At 44.0% G+C, this 16970-nt stretch overlaps 1 protein-coding gene and 1 pseudogene across 2 annotated transcripts in view; one reads left to right on the top strand and one right to left on the bottom strand.

Moving 5' to 3' along the window:
• The window catches only part of CHI3L1 (chitinase 3 like 1), a 16411-nt gene extending 6923 nt beyond the window's left edge, over positions 1–9488 (bottom strand). Inside the window, exons 1-5 of one of the 2 annotated variants that reach the window (XM_069074609.1) lie at positions 9441–9488; positions 8646–8675; positions 4516–4717; positions 2822–2878; positions 776–926 (exon numbers count right to left, since the gene is read on the bottom strand). In XM_069074609.1, coding sequence (XP_068930710.1) covers positions 776–926; positions 2822–2878; positions 4516–4717; positions 8646–8675; positions 9441–9459 — 459 coding nt within the window. In that variant the 5' untranslated portion in view covers positions 9460–9488. Of the gene's footprint in view, positions 1–775; positions 927–2821; positions 2879–4515; positions 4718–8645; positions 8676–8946; positions 9144–9440 lie in introns of those variants that run through there. The other variant, XM_069074608.1, reaches the window with a different exon arrangement.
• LOC138151118 (folate receptor alpha-like) overlaps positions 1–16970 on the top strand; it is a 115774-nt pseudogene that overhangs the window by 12104 nt on the left and 86700 nt on the right.

Here is a 16970-nt window from a genome sequence, read left to right on the forward strand (position 1 = left end):
GAAAGGAGGGAGGGAGGGAAGAAAGGTAGGAGAGAGGGAGGGAAGGAGGAAGAAAAGCATTTATTAAGCACCTACTATGTGCCAGGCCCTGTGCTAAGCTCTTTAAAAATATCTCATTTGATCCTAGGTGCTAAACTTGGGAGGCAGGGGAGCTAAAATTAATAATTGAGAGGTGGCAGTATCTCCAACCATCTCTTGCCACCTCAAAGCAGAGAGAGAAAGAGCACCATATAAACCCTCTCTTCTCATGACATCTCTAAACCTGGAATAGATATTCCCCAGCCTCTAGCACACCAAGACTAACAGACAGATCTATTCAGTAATATCTATAGAACAAGAATTTCTTGTGCTTCCCCCCATTAAAGAATCCCTTCCCTCTGTTAATTATTTCCTATGTATCCTATATATAGCTTGTTTGTAAATATTTGTTTCTTAGTTGTCTCTTCTGTTAGATTGTGAGCTCCTTGCGGGCAGGGACAATCCTTTGCCTTTCTATGTATCTCCAGATCTTCCCACAGTGCCTGGAATATAGTAGGTGCATTACGAAATGACTGAAAGCCTTACATTTTCCTATTCTAGAGTCACTCAACCTGTGAAGTCAGAAACACATTCCCAATGTCTGATCTAAATATCATCTGCTACAGTTTCCTTTTTTTCTGTCCTGAGCAGAAGTAGAGAACAGCACCAGACAGTCATTAATACACATGTCCTGACCTCCACCCAGATCTTCCTGACCTTCTCCTTCGCCCCTCCCTCCAACCCAGGGTTTCCATACCTGAAGCAATGAGTTAAAGTTTTGTTTGTCTCTCCGTCCTGGGTAGAGCCAGGCTAAGTCCAGGCCATCAAAGTTGTGTGTCCTCAGGAATGTCATGACTGAGTTGATGAAGGTCCTTCGGCTCTCAGTTTGGGATGCCATGTCAGAAAACCTAGACACCCCACCCCCCGCTTGTAAGTTCAGAGCAGAAGTTCTTGGGAATACCATCATGGCAAATGAAAAAAAAGTTCTGAAATGGGATTTAATACACTTGGTTCTGGTCCTGGTCCATTATATGACTCATTCATTATATAACTGTCCTTACTCATTATGTGACAGTTGACAAGTCACTTCCCCCTATGGACTTCAGTTTCCTGGTCTATAAAATGAAATGTTGATCTCTAAGATTTCTTTCAGTGCTAGGTTCATAGATTTAGTGCTGAAATTGACTTTGGAGTATGCCTAACTTAACTCCCTCATTTACTGGGGCCTGAAGAGTTTAAGGAATATATCTAAATTCACACAGGTAGCAAACAGCAAAGGCAGGATTTGAACCCAGGTCCTCTGGCCCCAATTCTCTGCTCCTCTAATGTTCTATCAGTCAAAGGACTGTTCTAGTCTAAGCTTTCTGAGGGCCTTGAGGAGTCCATATATCTGATGGGAGGCAGCAGTAGAGGAACTTCACCCTGGAAAGTTTTCCCAACTCTTTGATTCAAGCTTCCTTCTCTAAAGTCATCTTTAATTATTCATTGCTTGTATCTATTTACTCCCCTCATCTCATGATCTGAGAACATCTCTTGCTGTCTCCTATTCATGTCTCTGAGTATTCATGTAGGCTATACCCCCTGCCTGAAATTCCATCAAACCTTTCCTCCTCCAGATCCTGTCCTTTTGCTTCTTCCAAAGTCCATTCCAACCTCGCCCCCTCCAGGAAGCCATGCCTGGCTCGGTCCTTGGTTGTACCTCTCAGAGCTGGCGACAGTGACTGTGTAACTAAGTGGTGGTTCACACCCATTCCCTCGCCCCACATCTCAGGCCTGTGTTCTTCACACATGATACGCCATCTCCTGCCTGCAAGCATTTTCTCTGGCGGTCGCCCACTCCTGGTCTCCTGACTTCCTTGAGAAAACCTTTCCCATTGTCCTTAATCTTTCTTGGTCTCTTTCCTCTGTTGTCAGTCTTCGATTTGTGCTGTAAACAGCTTGTCTCTACGTAGCTATTTGCCTTCGTCTTCTCCATTACATTGTGAGCTCTTTGAGAGCATGGGCAAGATTGTTACCTTTCTTTGGATCCCCAGCTCTTAGCACAGTGCCTGGAACACAGTAGGTACTCAATAAATGCTTGCTGACTGACTGAATATTCATTCTTTACACCGAGAGTGAGCAGTAGTGAACTACCTGTGACTGGGAAGTCTTCATGCAGAGATCGGATGACCAATTGTCTTAACTCTTGTACAAGACATTCTTTCTAAGGTGACAATTGGACCAGATGACCTTTGAAGACCCTTCCAATTCTGACACATTGTGATTCCAAGTCCCATGACAACCTCTTCTACTACCACCCCCATCAAGTGTTCAGTCATCAAACTGCCAGTGATGAGGAACTAATAATTTCTTGAGGCAACCCATTGCCTTTTGGACAGCACCATTTATTAAGATTTCTTCCTTCCATGGTCTACATCTCTCAGTTATGTCCAATGGACCCAAACAGAACAGCTCCAGTCTTTGTTCCACAAGGCAGATATTCAGATATCTGAAGACAGCTATCATCTACCCTACATCTTTTCTTCTCCAGGCAAAATATTCCCAATTCTTTCAATCATTCTTTGGATGGCACGGTTGCTAGTACCCTCCTCATCTAGACCACCCTTCTCCAGTTAGTCAATGTCCCTTTAAGATGTAGCGCCTGGAACTGAACACAGTACTCCAGATGTAGTCTTACCAGGGTATCTAGAGCAGGACTATCCAAAACCTTACCTTCCCACCTTTCTTTCTGTTCTACCTCATGGGTGAAAGGGATGGGAAGTTGATGGGCAGATGAGACTATCTAGGGAGGATGAAATCTTACCTCTTGGTACCCAGTCTCCATCCACCCACAGACAAGAGTGTCTTCAGTTTGGTGTTCCTGTGGAGCAAGGGAGAAAAAGAGGATGGGGTTGGGCAGACTTCTTCGGTCAGATCCTGGATAGCTCCTCTTTAGGATGCTCTTGAAGAAATTCTTGATCTTTGAGAGATTAGACCAGGAGGCATACGAATTTCTTCCAACTCAAACAGACTATTCTTCTAGGAGGTCCTTATATTCCTTCCCATTGTTAACAGGTTCATCAAGAATTATTAAATTATTTGATTTAATACTAGAAGGGTCATTAGAAAGTACCTAATCCAAATCTTTCATTTTAAAGATGAGAAGACTGAGTACTTAGAGAGGCACAAGTAGTATGAAGGCTCATAGAATCATAGAGACCTCAGGGGCCATCTAATCTGGCCCTGTCATTTTACAGATGAAGAAACTGAGGCCAGGAGAGAATGAGTGACTTGGCCAAAGACACACAGGTTGGCAAGTGTCAGAGGTAGGATTTGAACCCAGGACCTCTGGTTGCAGAGCTCTTACTGCTTCCTAAAATGTCCAGTTCTAGACTTATCAATACATGCTAGGAGGGGCAACTGAAGACCACTGGGGTTTATAGGATTTGGAGCTAATGGCACTGTGGAGGTCATCTGGTCCGACCCCTTCATTTGCGAGAGAAACATCTATTAAATGACTAAGGTTATACACTTGGTAAGTAGTAGAGCCTGGATTTAACCCTATGTATTCTTTCAAAAAAAATTTTTTTAAGCAATCAGGGTTAAGTAACTTGCTCAAGGTTACACGGCCAGTTATTTCTGGGTGTGGTGCTAAGTATCTGAGCCCAGATTTGATCTCCAGGTCATCCCGACACTGGAGCTGGTGCTCTTACTCGCTGAGCCACCTGGCCGCCCCAACCCTATGTATTCTAACTCCTTTACAAGGCAGCTAGACCCAGTAGCCATTCACTGCAGTGGAATCATGGCACCCTGGAATCATAGACCATCTGATGGGTTCTCTGCCTTCATGAACTTCTGCTATTGGCAATGACTGCTGATCTTACAGCACTGGGAGTGTGCCCATTCCCTGAGGAGGAATCATTCATATGGTCAAGAGGGAATGCTCCCGGGGAAGTGTTTAGGGCTTAGCTTCCAGAGAAGCAGTCGACCTTCTTGGGATCCACTGGGGAGTAGCAGAAACTCCACCTTCATCCCACTTTGACCTTGAATGTGATATGGCAGGAAGAGCATTGGATTTCCAGTCATAAGACCTTGGCTTGAATTCTAGCTCTCCTATTTACTGCTGATGAGACCTTGGCCAAGTTATTTGTCTTTAGACCTTAGTTTGCTTAATTGTAAAAAGAGGAGTCTAAAAAGTTAATTGTTGAAGTTTCTTCTAGCTCTAAATCCTCTACTCTTATGGCTCCCATGATAATATGGAAAGCTTTACAATCTCTGTCCCAGATGCCTCTTCTTGATCTTCCCTCTGCCCCCACAGGACTCTTCAAGCTAAGCTTAGAGCTCTTGAAGTATCAGGCATAAGACTCTATTTCAGGTGTCTAACATTATGTACTTTTTTTGACCAGTTGGTAAAAAAAAAAAAAAATTGTCCCACCCTGGTTACTATCATCTGTTGTCCCTTTCCTTTGTCTAGTCCCAGCCAGGAAGAAGAAAGGGAGAAGGGTCTGAGTGGCTCACCTTTGTTTAAGCTCATTCAGAGATTCATAGAGTGTCACGTCATTCCATTCCCAGGTATCAATCTGATTATTGCTTATGTTGGCAAAGCTGTAGATGATGTGGGTGCACAATTTGGCATCAATGTTATCTGGAAGGCATGAGGCATCTCCATCCCGGTACTGGGACCAGCTGGTATAGTAGCAGACCAACTTGTAAGCATAGCCTAAGAGAAGAGGGCAGGGGCACGTGAGTCACTATTCTGAATACTCTGTGAGAAGATCATTGACAGGACTTTTGGGTATGGATGGGGGTGTATCTAGAGGGAGGAAGGGATATGGTCCCTAATCTTGGGAAGCCCTTAGTCTGGTAGGGAAGTTATAACTCCCATCCTCAGGGAGCTGCCAATCTATAGGGGAGGTTTAATTCTTGAATTCTTGCTCTTAAGAACTGCAATGATATTAACCATCCAAATTAAATTGACTGCTAATGATATTGTTATGGTTCAGTCGCTCAGTCATGTCCAACTCTATGTGACCTTATGGACTTGACCATGGAGTTTTCTCGGTAAAGATAATGGAGTGGTTTTGCCATTTCCTTTTCTAGTACGTCCCCCATTTTACAGATATAGAACCAAAGTAAATAAAGGTTAAGGGACTTGCCCAGGGTCATACAGCTAATAAGTGTATGAGACTGAATTTGAACTTAGGTCTTCCTGACTCTAGTTATGGTACTCTATTCACTGTACCACCTAGCTATTATGTACCACCTATCCCTATTAATGATATTATTACAAAAATAGCTATGAAGAAGATAGCCAATTACTGATGAACACCAGATTGATGAATACATTTTCACAATCATATACCTGAGTGAATAGCACAAAGAATACATTATCCCATCATATTTGTTCATTGCTTACCATAAGGCATTTGACTCAGTAAAGCAAACTCAGCATAAAGTCCTTCCCCCAGCAAAGCATCTTACATGCCCAAAGCATACAAAATTTTTGGTAGATACAACAGTGATGATCTCATTCATTCCTGATTGCGAGGGGCTAAATAAGGGAGGAAATCATAGTAATATAGTTCAGGGTATCAAGGAAATATGGACTAAAGGAGATAAAAGATCAAGTATGGAAAAAAGAGAGTTTGGGTGGCAGATGAGCCTTCACTTAAGGAAGCCTTCTGAGAGGTAGTGAGTTTTCAGTTGAGTTTTGAAAGGGAGGACACACAGTAATTGATTGAGAAAGGGCTGTGACAAAATAGGAATGCTGGAAGACAGATACATATATTTGTTCAGCAAACATTTATTAAATATTTGCTTCAGGGCGGCTAGGTGGCTCAGTGAATAGAGCACCAGCCCTGAAGTCAAGAGGACCTGAGTTCAAATCTGACCTCAGATACTTGACACTTACTAGCCGTGTGACCTTGGGCAAGTCACTTAACCCCAATTGCCCTGCCTTCCCCCCTCCAAAAAGCAAAAAAAAAAAAAAAAACCCATTTGCTTCATGCCAGGAACTACGCTGAATGCTGGAGATGCAAAGCCAAAATAAAAACAGTCCCTCCTCCTAAGAAACTTGTATTTAACTGGTCAGAAGCAACCTGTTCCATGGATTAGGAACTACAGCATATCAGAATGGGAGGGAAGAGTTAAAACCTGGAAGGTTTGGTAGGGGGTATCTGAGCTGAGCCATGAAAGAAGCTAGGGTGGGCAAGAGGTGGTGGTGAGGAGGGAGAGCATTCCAGGTGTGGTGGATCCAGAATATTCAAAGGCATGGAGATCATATATGACATACTGTGGCAGGGCTCGGAATGCAAACCAGTTTGACTGGAATGTAGCATGCATGAAAGAGAATAATGTTTAGTAAGCCTGGAAAGAGACAAATTGAGAAAAGCTTTAAAAGCCAAAGGAAGCAGTTAGAATTTCAATTAATCAGTATTTATTAAGCACCTACTGTGTGCCAAGTACTATGTTCAGATGATAAGAAGCTTCTGGCATTTCTTGAATGGGATGATATGGTTGGAGCTATGCCTTAGGAGTGAAATATCAATTTAACAGTTGTTTAGAAGATGAATTGGAGAAGCAAGAGACTTGAGGAGGGTTAGGAGACTATTGCAATAGTTTAAATGAGAGAGCCTGAGGCCCTGAGGCCCTGAACTAGGGGATGGTCATGTGAGTGGAAATAAGGGGTGGATAATTAAACCATCATGAAAGAATTAAGCAGACTTGGCAACCGATTAAATATAAGGGGTAAGGGAATACAGAAAAATTGAGGATGTTTCTGAGCTTATAAACCTCAGTGACTAGAAGGCTGATGGTGTCCTCAACAAAAATAAAGAAATCAGGAAGAAGGGAGGATTCGAGAAGAGATATAATTAGTCCTATTTTGAGTAAGTTGAATTTGGGGCAGATTGGTGGCTCAATGGGTAAGGGCCTTGGAATGAGGAATCCTACCTTACACACTTACTGGGCAAGGTACTAAACCTTTCTCAGAATCAGTTTCCTCATCTGTAAAAACAAGGATAATAATTGCACCTCCGCCCCCCCCCCCCCCCGGGGTTGTCATGAGGACAAAGTGAGATGATATTTGTAAAATACTTTGCAAACCTCAGAGTGGTAGGTATTATTGTTATTATTTGAGATGACTAGAGGAATTCACCTGGAGATGCCCAACAAGCAGTTGGTGATGTGGGACAATAATTCAAGGGAGAGACTAAGGCTGCCTTTACGGGGCTTTGAGTCATCTGCATAGAGGTGATAGTTGAACCCAGGGGAAATGAAGAGATCTTGAAGACAAAGTATAAAGAGAGATGTGGAAAGGGCACAGGATAGAGCCACGCGTACACCCACACATTGGGGATGGGACAAAGATGGCCATCTTGTAAGGGAGGAGAGTCCAGACAAGGAGGAACCAAGGGAACCAGGGTCTTAAAAACCCAGGAGAGAGAGGATGTCTTAGAGAGGGTGTGGTCATCTGTCAAATGCTGCAGAGAGGTTCACTTTTGGTGGTCCACACTTGTAATCCCTACCTCTTGGGAAGTTGAGGCTGGCGGATTATTTGAGTTTGAGAATTCTGAGCTTTTGCAGGCTGAGCCAATCAGATGTCTGCGCTAAATTTGACACCAATATGGTGAGCCTCTGGGAGCAAGGAGCTGAACCTGCTCATGTCAGAAGCAGGAGCTGGTCAAGCTCCCAAGACAATCAGTGTTGTTATTGATGTTATTGGGTCATGAGTGGCTGCTGCACCATCAGCTTAGGAGAGACAGAGGCCCAGTCTCAAAAACAATCCAAAATAACTGCTGCAGAGGGATCAAGAACGATAAGAAATGAGAAAAGACCACTGAGTTTGGTAATTAAGAGATCGTTGTCAACCTTGGAGATTGTAGTTTAAGTGGAATGATGAAAGCCAGATTGCAAGTGATTTGGAAATGTAAAACAGGGGAGCAGAGGTAGCTCATGGCAAATGAGCTCTATTTTCTCAGTAAAGTATGAAGCAAAGTCCTCTGTTGAAAAGGAGGAAGAATGGGGTGGTATATAAGGGAAGAGGAGAAGAAAGAAGAGAGGGAAGGGGAGAAGAGGAGGGGAGAGGAGAGGAAAGAAAAGGAGAAAAGGGAGGAGAGAAGAGAGAAGAGGAGAGGGGAGGAGAGGAGGTAAGAGAGGGGAGGGGAGGGGAGAGAGGAGAGATGGGGAGGAAAGGAGAGGGAGGAGGGAAGAGGAAGAGAGGAAAGATTTGTTGTAGTGTGAGCTTGTTTGATCAGCATTCTTGAAGCTAGAGTAATATTGTCTCCCAGGCTACCTGCCATGTTATTTTCCGTGAGTTTCTCTTTGCTCTAATAAGTTAGAAGGCCACCCTTTCTAGCCCTCTGCCCTTAGGTAAGATTGGATCCCAGAGGATGTAAGCTCCATGAGTGCAAGGAATGTTTTCTTTTATCTGGTTCCCCAGTGCTGAGCACAGTACCTTTCCCATAGTAGGTACTTCAGAAACATGCAGAATTGAATTGCATTTAAAGTCTTTTCCTGGCCTGAGCTGCTATCCTGAAGCAGAAGGAAAAGGTTCCCCAGGACTGAACCCCACTCCCCCACACATACATTTTCACTTTTTCTCCCTTCCCCCCAAACTCTTCTCTCAAGGCATCCCATGAAGTACTTACTGTATTGGAACAACACCAAGATGCTGAAACCTGGAAGGAAATAAACCTGCTGTCAGAGAAGGAGCTATTCATCCCATGTTCCACCAGGATATTTGTCTAGCCCTCTCCTGCTCACCCAGCCAAGCTGTATTGCCCCCGGGGCATCTCTGGAGCCCAACCCCGACACCAGTCCTGGCTATCCTTGGGCAAGTAGGTGGGGAGGCTGGGCTCCTGAGGTGGCCTCATGGCAGTGAGAGCCACACACACCTTTACCCCTGAAAATCCAGGTTTCCAAACTCCTCTGGACTGACTCCTCACTGACCTATCTCAGCTGCTTTCAGACCCATCTTGGCTGGAATACAGGACTCCAGAAAGCTGTGACTGCTGTCTGTGTCAGCTGCCCACTGCCTGTGGGTCTGCTGCCAGTCCTGCTTCCTATATGGTCTCCCCCAGTTCCTGACTTCCCTTTTATCTGTCTCCACTCAACTCCTGTCCACCTCAAGCCCATCCTAGTTTACAGGAATCAAGCAATTCACAAATAAAGGAACCGAAGACTAAGTGGTGGTGATGGAATGCTTCAGGCAAAGAAAGAATGCATTGTGAAATGCTGGAGAATTTCATAATCTCCCAATTTAGTTTTTTTTTTTTAGTCCTACAAAGGGAAGAGACCAATCTAATGGATCTTTTCACTCATCCTTGCCTCTGGTTGTGATCATTACCTCCCTTCCCAAATCTCACACCTCATCCCTCTGCCTCCCTGGAGAACAAACCTCAAGACCCCCTCTGCCAGAGTGAGCCTCATTTCCTGAGACTCACCCTGTTTTCCCGCTCTCATCCCCTCTTCTTATCCCAGCCTGGGGTTTCTCTCCCAGACTGCTTCCTGGATTAAATCGCTGAAATCCTTCATCCAGGCAAATTTCTTTCAAGTCCCTCAGCCACTTGGTCTTTGGCATGAATGTAAACAAGCCCAGTGAGATTATGCAATTTGTAAGTTCCCTATACAAGGCCCCCATTTTCTCTCTGCCAAGCAAAGGCTCAGTGCCCTCAACTCCCTGATCCCCTGTTCAACACTGTTGACACAGGTTATTGGAAAAGAAACTGGCTTGGGATTCTAAGAGACGGGAAACCATGGGCAGGGAAGGCTGGAAATTACATCGGAGTCTTACTGCTCCCTTGTTTGGGTGGGTTTTGCCAAAGAAGGTGGATATTTCAAAATAGTTCAAGACTCATCTCTATCCAGTTTGTCAGTCTGCATGTCATGCATTATAGGACAGGTCCCAAAGGCTTCCACACGATTCTAGGATGGCTTACTATTCCCTGGGTTTTGGGGTGCTATCTTACTCCAGCAGGTTTTCACCTCTTGTTTGAGCCCCCATTCAGTGGGGTAGACCAAATCAGTCAGGCATGTGAAATCATTAGTAGAAGTCATTTAATGAAAATAGGAGAGCAAGGTAAATCAAAGGTGTTGAATTAAATAGGCATACTTCCCCTGCTATGGGTGTCTGGGGGAGTGCTAGATTTAGCTTCCTGTTGACCACTCTGTTTCCACAACATGGAAAAAAACATGTTAGCTGGAGAGGCAAACCTCAAGGCACACACACATACACACAGCAGGAGGGAGGGAGGGAGAGGGAGTTAGCAGCAGAGCTAGGTTTCTCACTGTGGGACCATTATAGAGAGCAATGTTGTTTCAAAGTAAAGTCCTTGACATTGTGTGAAGGTCTGATCCAGGAGGAGTTTCAAGACTGAGCCCAATCTGTCTTCCCCTTGCCCAAATGCTTCCTATTTCCCATTGCACACTAGAGATGGATAGCTCTGCTATCCATGAAAAGTATGCAAAACAGTTAAGCCCAGTGGCCACTATTCATTAAGCTTTCTGTTCTTCTGGGCCCCAGTTTTCCTTGGATGGACATATGGGGGCCTGTTAAGTCTTTACATATTTCTTTCTAGGTCTTGATGGGCCAAGGCACTGTACTAGGAAGGAATGAAGGAATAAAGGAGGGACAGGAGGAAAGAAAGAAGGAAGGAAGGAAGGGAGGAAAGAAACAAGCATTTATTAGATGCCTCCTATGTGCCAGGCACTGTGCCAAATGCTTTATGAATATAATCTAATTTGATCCCACAGCAACCCTGAGAGTTAGGTGCTATTATTATCTCCATTTCGTAGTTAAGAAAACTGAGGCAAGAAGAGGTTAAATTACTTGCCCAAGATCAGGGGACTGGATTTGATTTGTCTTCCTGCTTCTAGGCCTAGAGACACCATGGGGAAGCAGATAGAGAGCCCACTCTAGATTCAGAAAGAGCTTGACTTAAGTTTCACTTTGGATACATGTTGGTTATGTGACCTTATAGACAAATCCCATGACTTCTCAGTGCTTCAGATAACTCTGGATGACTATAAGCTAGAGAGCAGTTGTGACCTGCACTGCTGGATACAATTTTCTTCTAGTGAAATTGTAAGTCTAGCTAACTAAACAAACAGAAGGAACAAACAAATAGCTAGAAAGAAAGATTAGATAGATAGATAGATAGATAGATAGATAGATAGATAGATAGATAGATAGATAGATCTACCCTAGGTGGCTGAGCATTGACTATCCAACTTCTAGCTGGTTGTCCCACACTTTAGGTGACCACCCACCCTGCATCCCCCCCTATACCTCCCCTCCCCCTGCACATAAAAACACACCCTAGTAAATATATAAGGACAACAGTGGGTTGGAAGTGCTGTCTTTGGTGTTAACTCTCATTGCCTCACCAGCAGGTAGGAAGGCCTCTATGGGATTGTGAGAAGATGGGTGGCTATTGGTGAGTCTGGCCTCTGTGTGGGGTAGCAGATGGAATTCAGGCAGAAACAAGGATAGAAAAGCCAAGAAATATCAGTGGCTAAATCTCTCTTGGGCTGTCAGGAACAGCTCTCTGACAATTTCCCTACCTGACATCTGGCCTCTTTCAACTTGCTCAATCCATGGGAACAGTTCTGTTAATTCTCTGCCAAAGCTTCCTGTCCTGGCTAAACTGATCTGTTTCCCATTCCCTGACCTCTCAGCTTGTTTGTTCCCATATTCACCTGAAAACACCCTCTCCACCCCTCCCAACTCAATTCGTGCTTCTCCTTTTCCAAACCCAGTTCAGATTTCACCTTCTCTAGGAAGCTTCCCCTGATTAACTCCACTTAAGGCTGAGTGCTTCTTACTTCTTGTCTGCAAGCCCGATCTCTCGGAGTATTTATATCTTGGTGTTCATCTGCTTTTTCACTATTCCTCTGTGTGTGTCTGTATCATACATGTGTATGTTTGTATGTGGGGGAGAGAGAGACAGACAAGTAGAAACAGAGACACAGACAGACAGGCAGAGACAGAGAGACAGAGACAATGAGAGAGACAGAGAGAAAGATGGGAGATGGTTTCCCCATATTTCTCAGAGCTCCTGGCAACTGACTCTATCTCCCTGATCAGCCTGGGAGCTCTCTAAGTGCAGGAAAGAAGGAAGGATTCTTCCATGTGAAACTGAAAGCTGGGGTGGGGATAAAAGTAGAAGGTCTCAAAAATAAGGGAAGTCGGACCCTTGAGAAAAGGAGGGCAATAGACAGTGTGCTGGCCCAGGAACTTTCGATGTCAAAGCACAAAGGGCTTGGCTAGGTGGTTTGGGGAGTTTGTGGGAACTTGAAGTAAAACTACAGGGCATCTAGGAAGAAAGAAAGGGCACTCGCCAGTGGGTAACCCATATCTACTTGCATTCTAGGTAGCTTAACACATTTTCTGTTCTTCACATGTTTTTAAATAAAGCTGTTCTATATTTAAATGTTTATTGTTAGCCTGATAACTTGCAGGGGAACTGAAGAGCTCTAGTGGAAAACTAGAAATAAACCAAATGTAGATGTTCCTAGGAGGTAATTCCTGGGTACAGGCTGAGCCATAATCAAACAGTTATTAGAAACTCTCCAATTTTGAACCTGAACCCTGTGAATAAAAATTCAGATTTGAGCCAAAGATTACACGTGATATGCTGTAATCTCCTAGGAGACTCCGCTGAGAAGCAATAGAAATTGCCCTCAATATTCTCGGGAGCAGGAGGCAGAACGGGAATGCGTGGGTTCGCAGAGCATTAGTCCCAGGTAAGCAGTTACCTATTGAATGTTTCAAACTAGATGACCCGGAAGCATCTGAAACTCAATATGTGCAAACTGAAATCAGCCTCTTGCCTTGTCCCTTCCTCTCCAATCCTGTGCACTTCCAGACTTCTCTGCTTCTAACAAAGGCACTCCCACTACCCCAGTCTCTTCAGCTCATAACCTCAGCCTTATTCTAGACTCTTCACTCCCTCTTTTTTTTTTTTTGGAGGGGAGAGGGCAGGGCAATTGGGGTTAAGTGACTTGCCCAAGATCACACAGCTAGTAAGTGTGTCAAGTGTCTGAGGCTGGATTTGAACTCAGGTCCTCCTGACTCCAGGGTCAGTGCTCCATTTACTGTATCACCTAGCTGCCCCACTTCACTCCCTCTTAATCAGCATTTCCAATCAGGGGCCACCACTTACTCTGTCTTTTTCTCTTGCCTTTGACCCTTCTCTCTACTCACGCAGCTACCACCTTAGTTCAGGCCTTCATCACCTGGTCTAAATTATTGCAGCAACCTCCTTGTTGGGCTCTGAACCTGAAGTCTCTCCCTACTACAATCCATCCTATCTACTACTAACAAGGAATTTTCTTTAAGTACATGGGCAGATAGATGTCCCAGTGGATAGAGTACTGGGCTTAGAGTAAGGAAGACTGTTCTTCCAGAGTTCAAATCTGGCCTCAGATACTTACTATCTGTGTGACCCTGGGCAAGTCACTTCACCCTGTTTGCCTCAGTTTCCTCATCTATAAAATGATCATTGTTTGTCCTTCATTCTTGAAGAGAACCATGACATCAGGAAGGTGATGCCATGACTTGCAATAAGTTGGATTTAAGTGAGGGAGGGCTGTGCAAAGTCACTGGCCTCACTTTCTCCTTTGGAGCCACCTGGGTCCTGTGACCAGATATAGATCAGGATGACTGGAGATGGCCCTCCAGCTCTGACTCTGTCTGACTTTTACAGAAGCTGAGCCCAATCTACCCTCCTTGAATATTACTCCCCCTCCCACAGTCTGTGATCCAGTCACTGGCCTTCTCTCTGTTCCTTGTTCATGATACTGTCTCTCTCATCTCCTTACCTTTGCACTGGCTCTCCCCCACATCTGCAGGGTCTTCCCTCCCTATCTTTGCCGTATAGAGAGTCCCTGTCTTCCTTTATGAAGCAGCTCAAGCCCAGTCTTCTGCATGAAGCCTTTCTTGATCCCCAACTGGTGGTGCCCTCCCAAACTACCTTACATTTCACTACTTTATATATATTTGCAATTATTCATTTTACATTTATTTAGTTCCTAGGGCTAGTCGTGTTTCATTCCCCTGGAAGCTGTGCCTCTGACTCTAAGGACTCTAAGTCTAAGGACTCTAAGAGCTCTGACTCTGATCCTAACCTCTATGCACCCTCACTTACAGGGTACCTTCTCCTCCCACTTCCTCTTTCAGTTCTTTTTTTATGTGTTCTCTTCCCCTATTAGAATATAAACTCCCCGAGAGCAGGATCTGCCTTTTTTCTTGTCTTTATATCCCCAGTATTTGACATAGTGTCTGGCACCTTGTAAGTGCTTAATAAATATTCATTTAATTTGACTAGGGGACAGAGGAGAGACAGACAGAGAAAGAGACAGAGGGAGAGGAAGGGGAAAGAGAGAGAGACAGAGACAGAGATGGAGGGAGAGAGAGACAGAGACAGAGAGATACAGAGGGAGAAGGAGAAGAAGAGGGAAAGAGGCAGAGAGAGAGAGAGGGAGAGAGATGAAATCTTCTCTAAAACTAAGGGACTGGGGATCAGTTCAATAAGAATTTGTTAAGCACCTATTATGTACATGCCAACACTGTCCTGGTTGTGGTCACTGTGTCCAGCTCTTTGTGACCCCATTGACCACAGCATGCCAACACAGTCGGTCCATAAGGTTTTCTTGGGAAAGATGGAGTGGTTTTTCATTACTTTCTCCAGTGGATGAGGCAAACAGAGATTAAGTCACTTGTGTGGGGTCACGCAGCTGGCAAGTGTCTGAGGTCGGATTTGAACTCAGGTCTTCCTGACTGGCTCAACTCTCTATCCACTGAGTTGCCTAACTGCCTCAACACTATACTTAGCTGGTAATAAAAGTACAAAAATTAAGTTATACCTAATCTCGAGGAATTGACAATCTACTAATTCCTTCTAGTTCTAAATCCTATGTGACTTAGTCCCTTATATGTAAAAGGAGAGTAATGATTGCATGAGCTCTGAAGTCCCTCCTGGCTGTCACTCTGATCTGATCATCTTTTGTCTGTGTGATACAGGATAATTTGGGCTGGGGGAGCACTAGTAGCTGGTGGGGGTGCCAATTTAGCTGAGCTTTGAAGTAAACTCGGCATTCCAAGAGGGAGAGGTGAGGAGGGAGAGCATTCTAGGCATGGAGGACAGCCAGCCAATGCAGAGAAAAAGAGATGGGCAATGAAGGAATCTAAATGACATTCAGTGAAGGGGCCACTTTGGCTGGACTGCAGTGTGTGAAGGTGAGTAATATTTAATAATAAAGGTTCAAAAGCTGACTTGGGGGACCAGTTGTGAAGGGTAATTAATGTTTGCCCAAATGAAGTTAATTAAAGCTCCTCCACCTGTGCGGGAGCTTCCTAGGTCACCCACTTACCTGCAGACATCCTGTACTTCCTTAACCAGAAGGAGGTAGGAATTCTTCCTCTCTTTTTCTATTTTATAACCCCATACTTCAAATGTCAGTTGCAAACAAAACAAAACAAAACCCTAAGGGGTGGCCAGGTAGCACAGCTAGTAAGAGCACCGGGCCCCAGAGTCAGGATGACCTGGGCTCGAATCTGGGCTCAGACACAGCACCCACCCAGAAACACCTGGCCTGTAGCCTTGAGCAAGTTACTTAACCCCAGTTGCTTAAAAAAACAAACAAACGAAAAAAAAAAACAACCCTAAGCTGCCAATATTGCCTTGTTTGCCAAGTAAAATCCAGGGCTTTGGAGAAAGCCTGAGACCTTGCATTTTGCTCAGATGTTTAAAATTTGGTCTGTACACTAAGAAAAAAAGAAAAGATCATTGAATAAAAGCAATTCTTCCCTCACAATCCATGCTAGTATTGCCCTAACCATACATTCTTGCCTTCTTCCTGAAAGACTGAATGAACTGCAGGAATCTCCTGAGTTCAGGGCTTCTGTGAGCTTCCAACCTGGCACACAGAAGGCATTTAATAAATGCTTACATAACAAATAGGCACTTATTAAGTCTGTGTTGACTGATCCTAGAGGGTTTTTGACATTAAGAGTTCGTGATTTTGTTATATATCCTTCCCCTTCCTCCCTCCTCTCCCCCAATTCAGGTCACTGTTAAGGAAAGCTGCGTACCCAGGTCTCCTAGTTGAGAAGGAATGGGTTTAGATGATGGGAAGAACTGTCTCTGGAGGCTTTGGACATTAGACTCTAGGTAACATAGAGGACTGAAGAAGCCAGCTTCTTTATGCATATTTAAGGCTATAATTCTATCCATATTCAAGAAGGTGAATGAGATTCTACACCTCTGCTTTTTAAATTTTATGTTACTAAACTATATAATAAAAAGCAAACTTTCTTAAATGTCTCCATTCATCAATAATAACACTGGTCTTTGTGAGTTCAGAGACAGAAGTGGAAGATACCTTTGAGATAAGTTTCAATGGTTTTCAAACTTGAAAGAACACTTCATTTTAAACAGATTTATGACAGAATCTTGCATTAAAATGGTTTGCAATGCTTTTTTTTTTTAAATGCCTGCTACAAATGAGAAGTATTGTAGTTCTGTAGAAAGACTGTGGGACTTGGAATCAAAAGTTCTGTGTTTCAGTCTCGATGCCCTCATTTAGTAGTCATATATATGTTCTTGGGAAATGGAGAGCCCATAGAAGGTGTTCTGGCTTCTAGTCCTCAGGGTTCTCAACTACAAAATGAAAGAATTGGATTGGATTACCTACCAGGTCCTTTTACCTCAAAGTCTAGGATCCCAGGATGATCTTTCCAATATACTCTGCTATCTTTCATTATTATACTAGCATGCGTACATAAGACCATGATTGAGAATAAGGTTAGGACATAAGGTGGGGTGGGGCCACTGAGAAGCTCATCTGGGATATAGTCACCAACTAGGGAGGTGGACAGAAAATACATCATGTGGTAGCTTTCTATTTTAACTAACTGTTCTTGTTAACTAGGTACTAAGCTCAATTGCTTCTGTGCTACAAAAGAAGACAAT

The sequence above is a fragment of the Petaurus breviceps genome, unplaced genomic scaffold, assembly GCF_028583685.1.
Source record: "Petaurus breviceps papuanus isolate PSGF00001 unplaced genomic scaffold, PetGlider_PUasm1.0 90895, whole genome shotgun sequence".
NCBI lineage: Eukaryota > Metazoa > Chordata > Mammalia > Diprotodontia > Petauridae > Petaurus > Petaurus breviceps.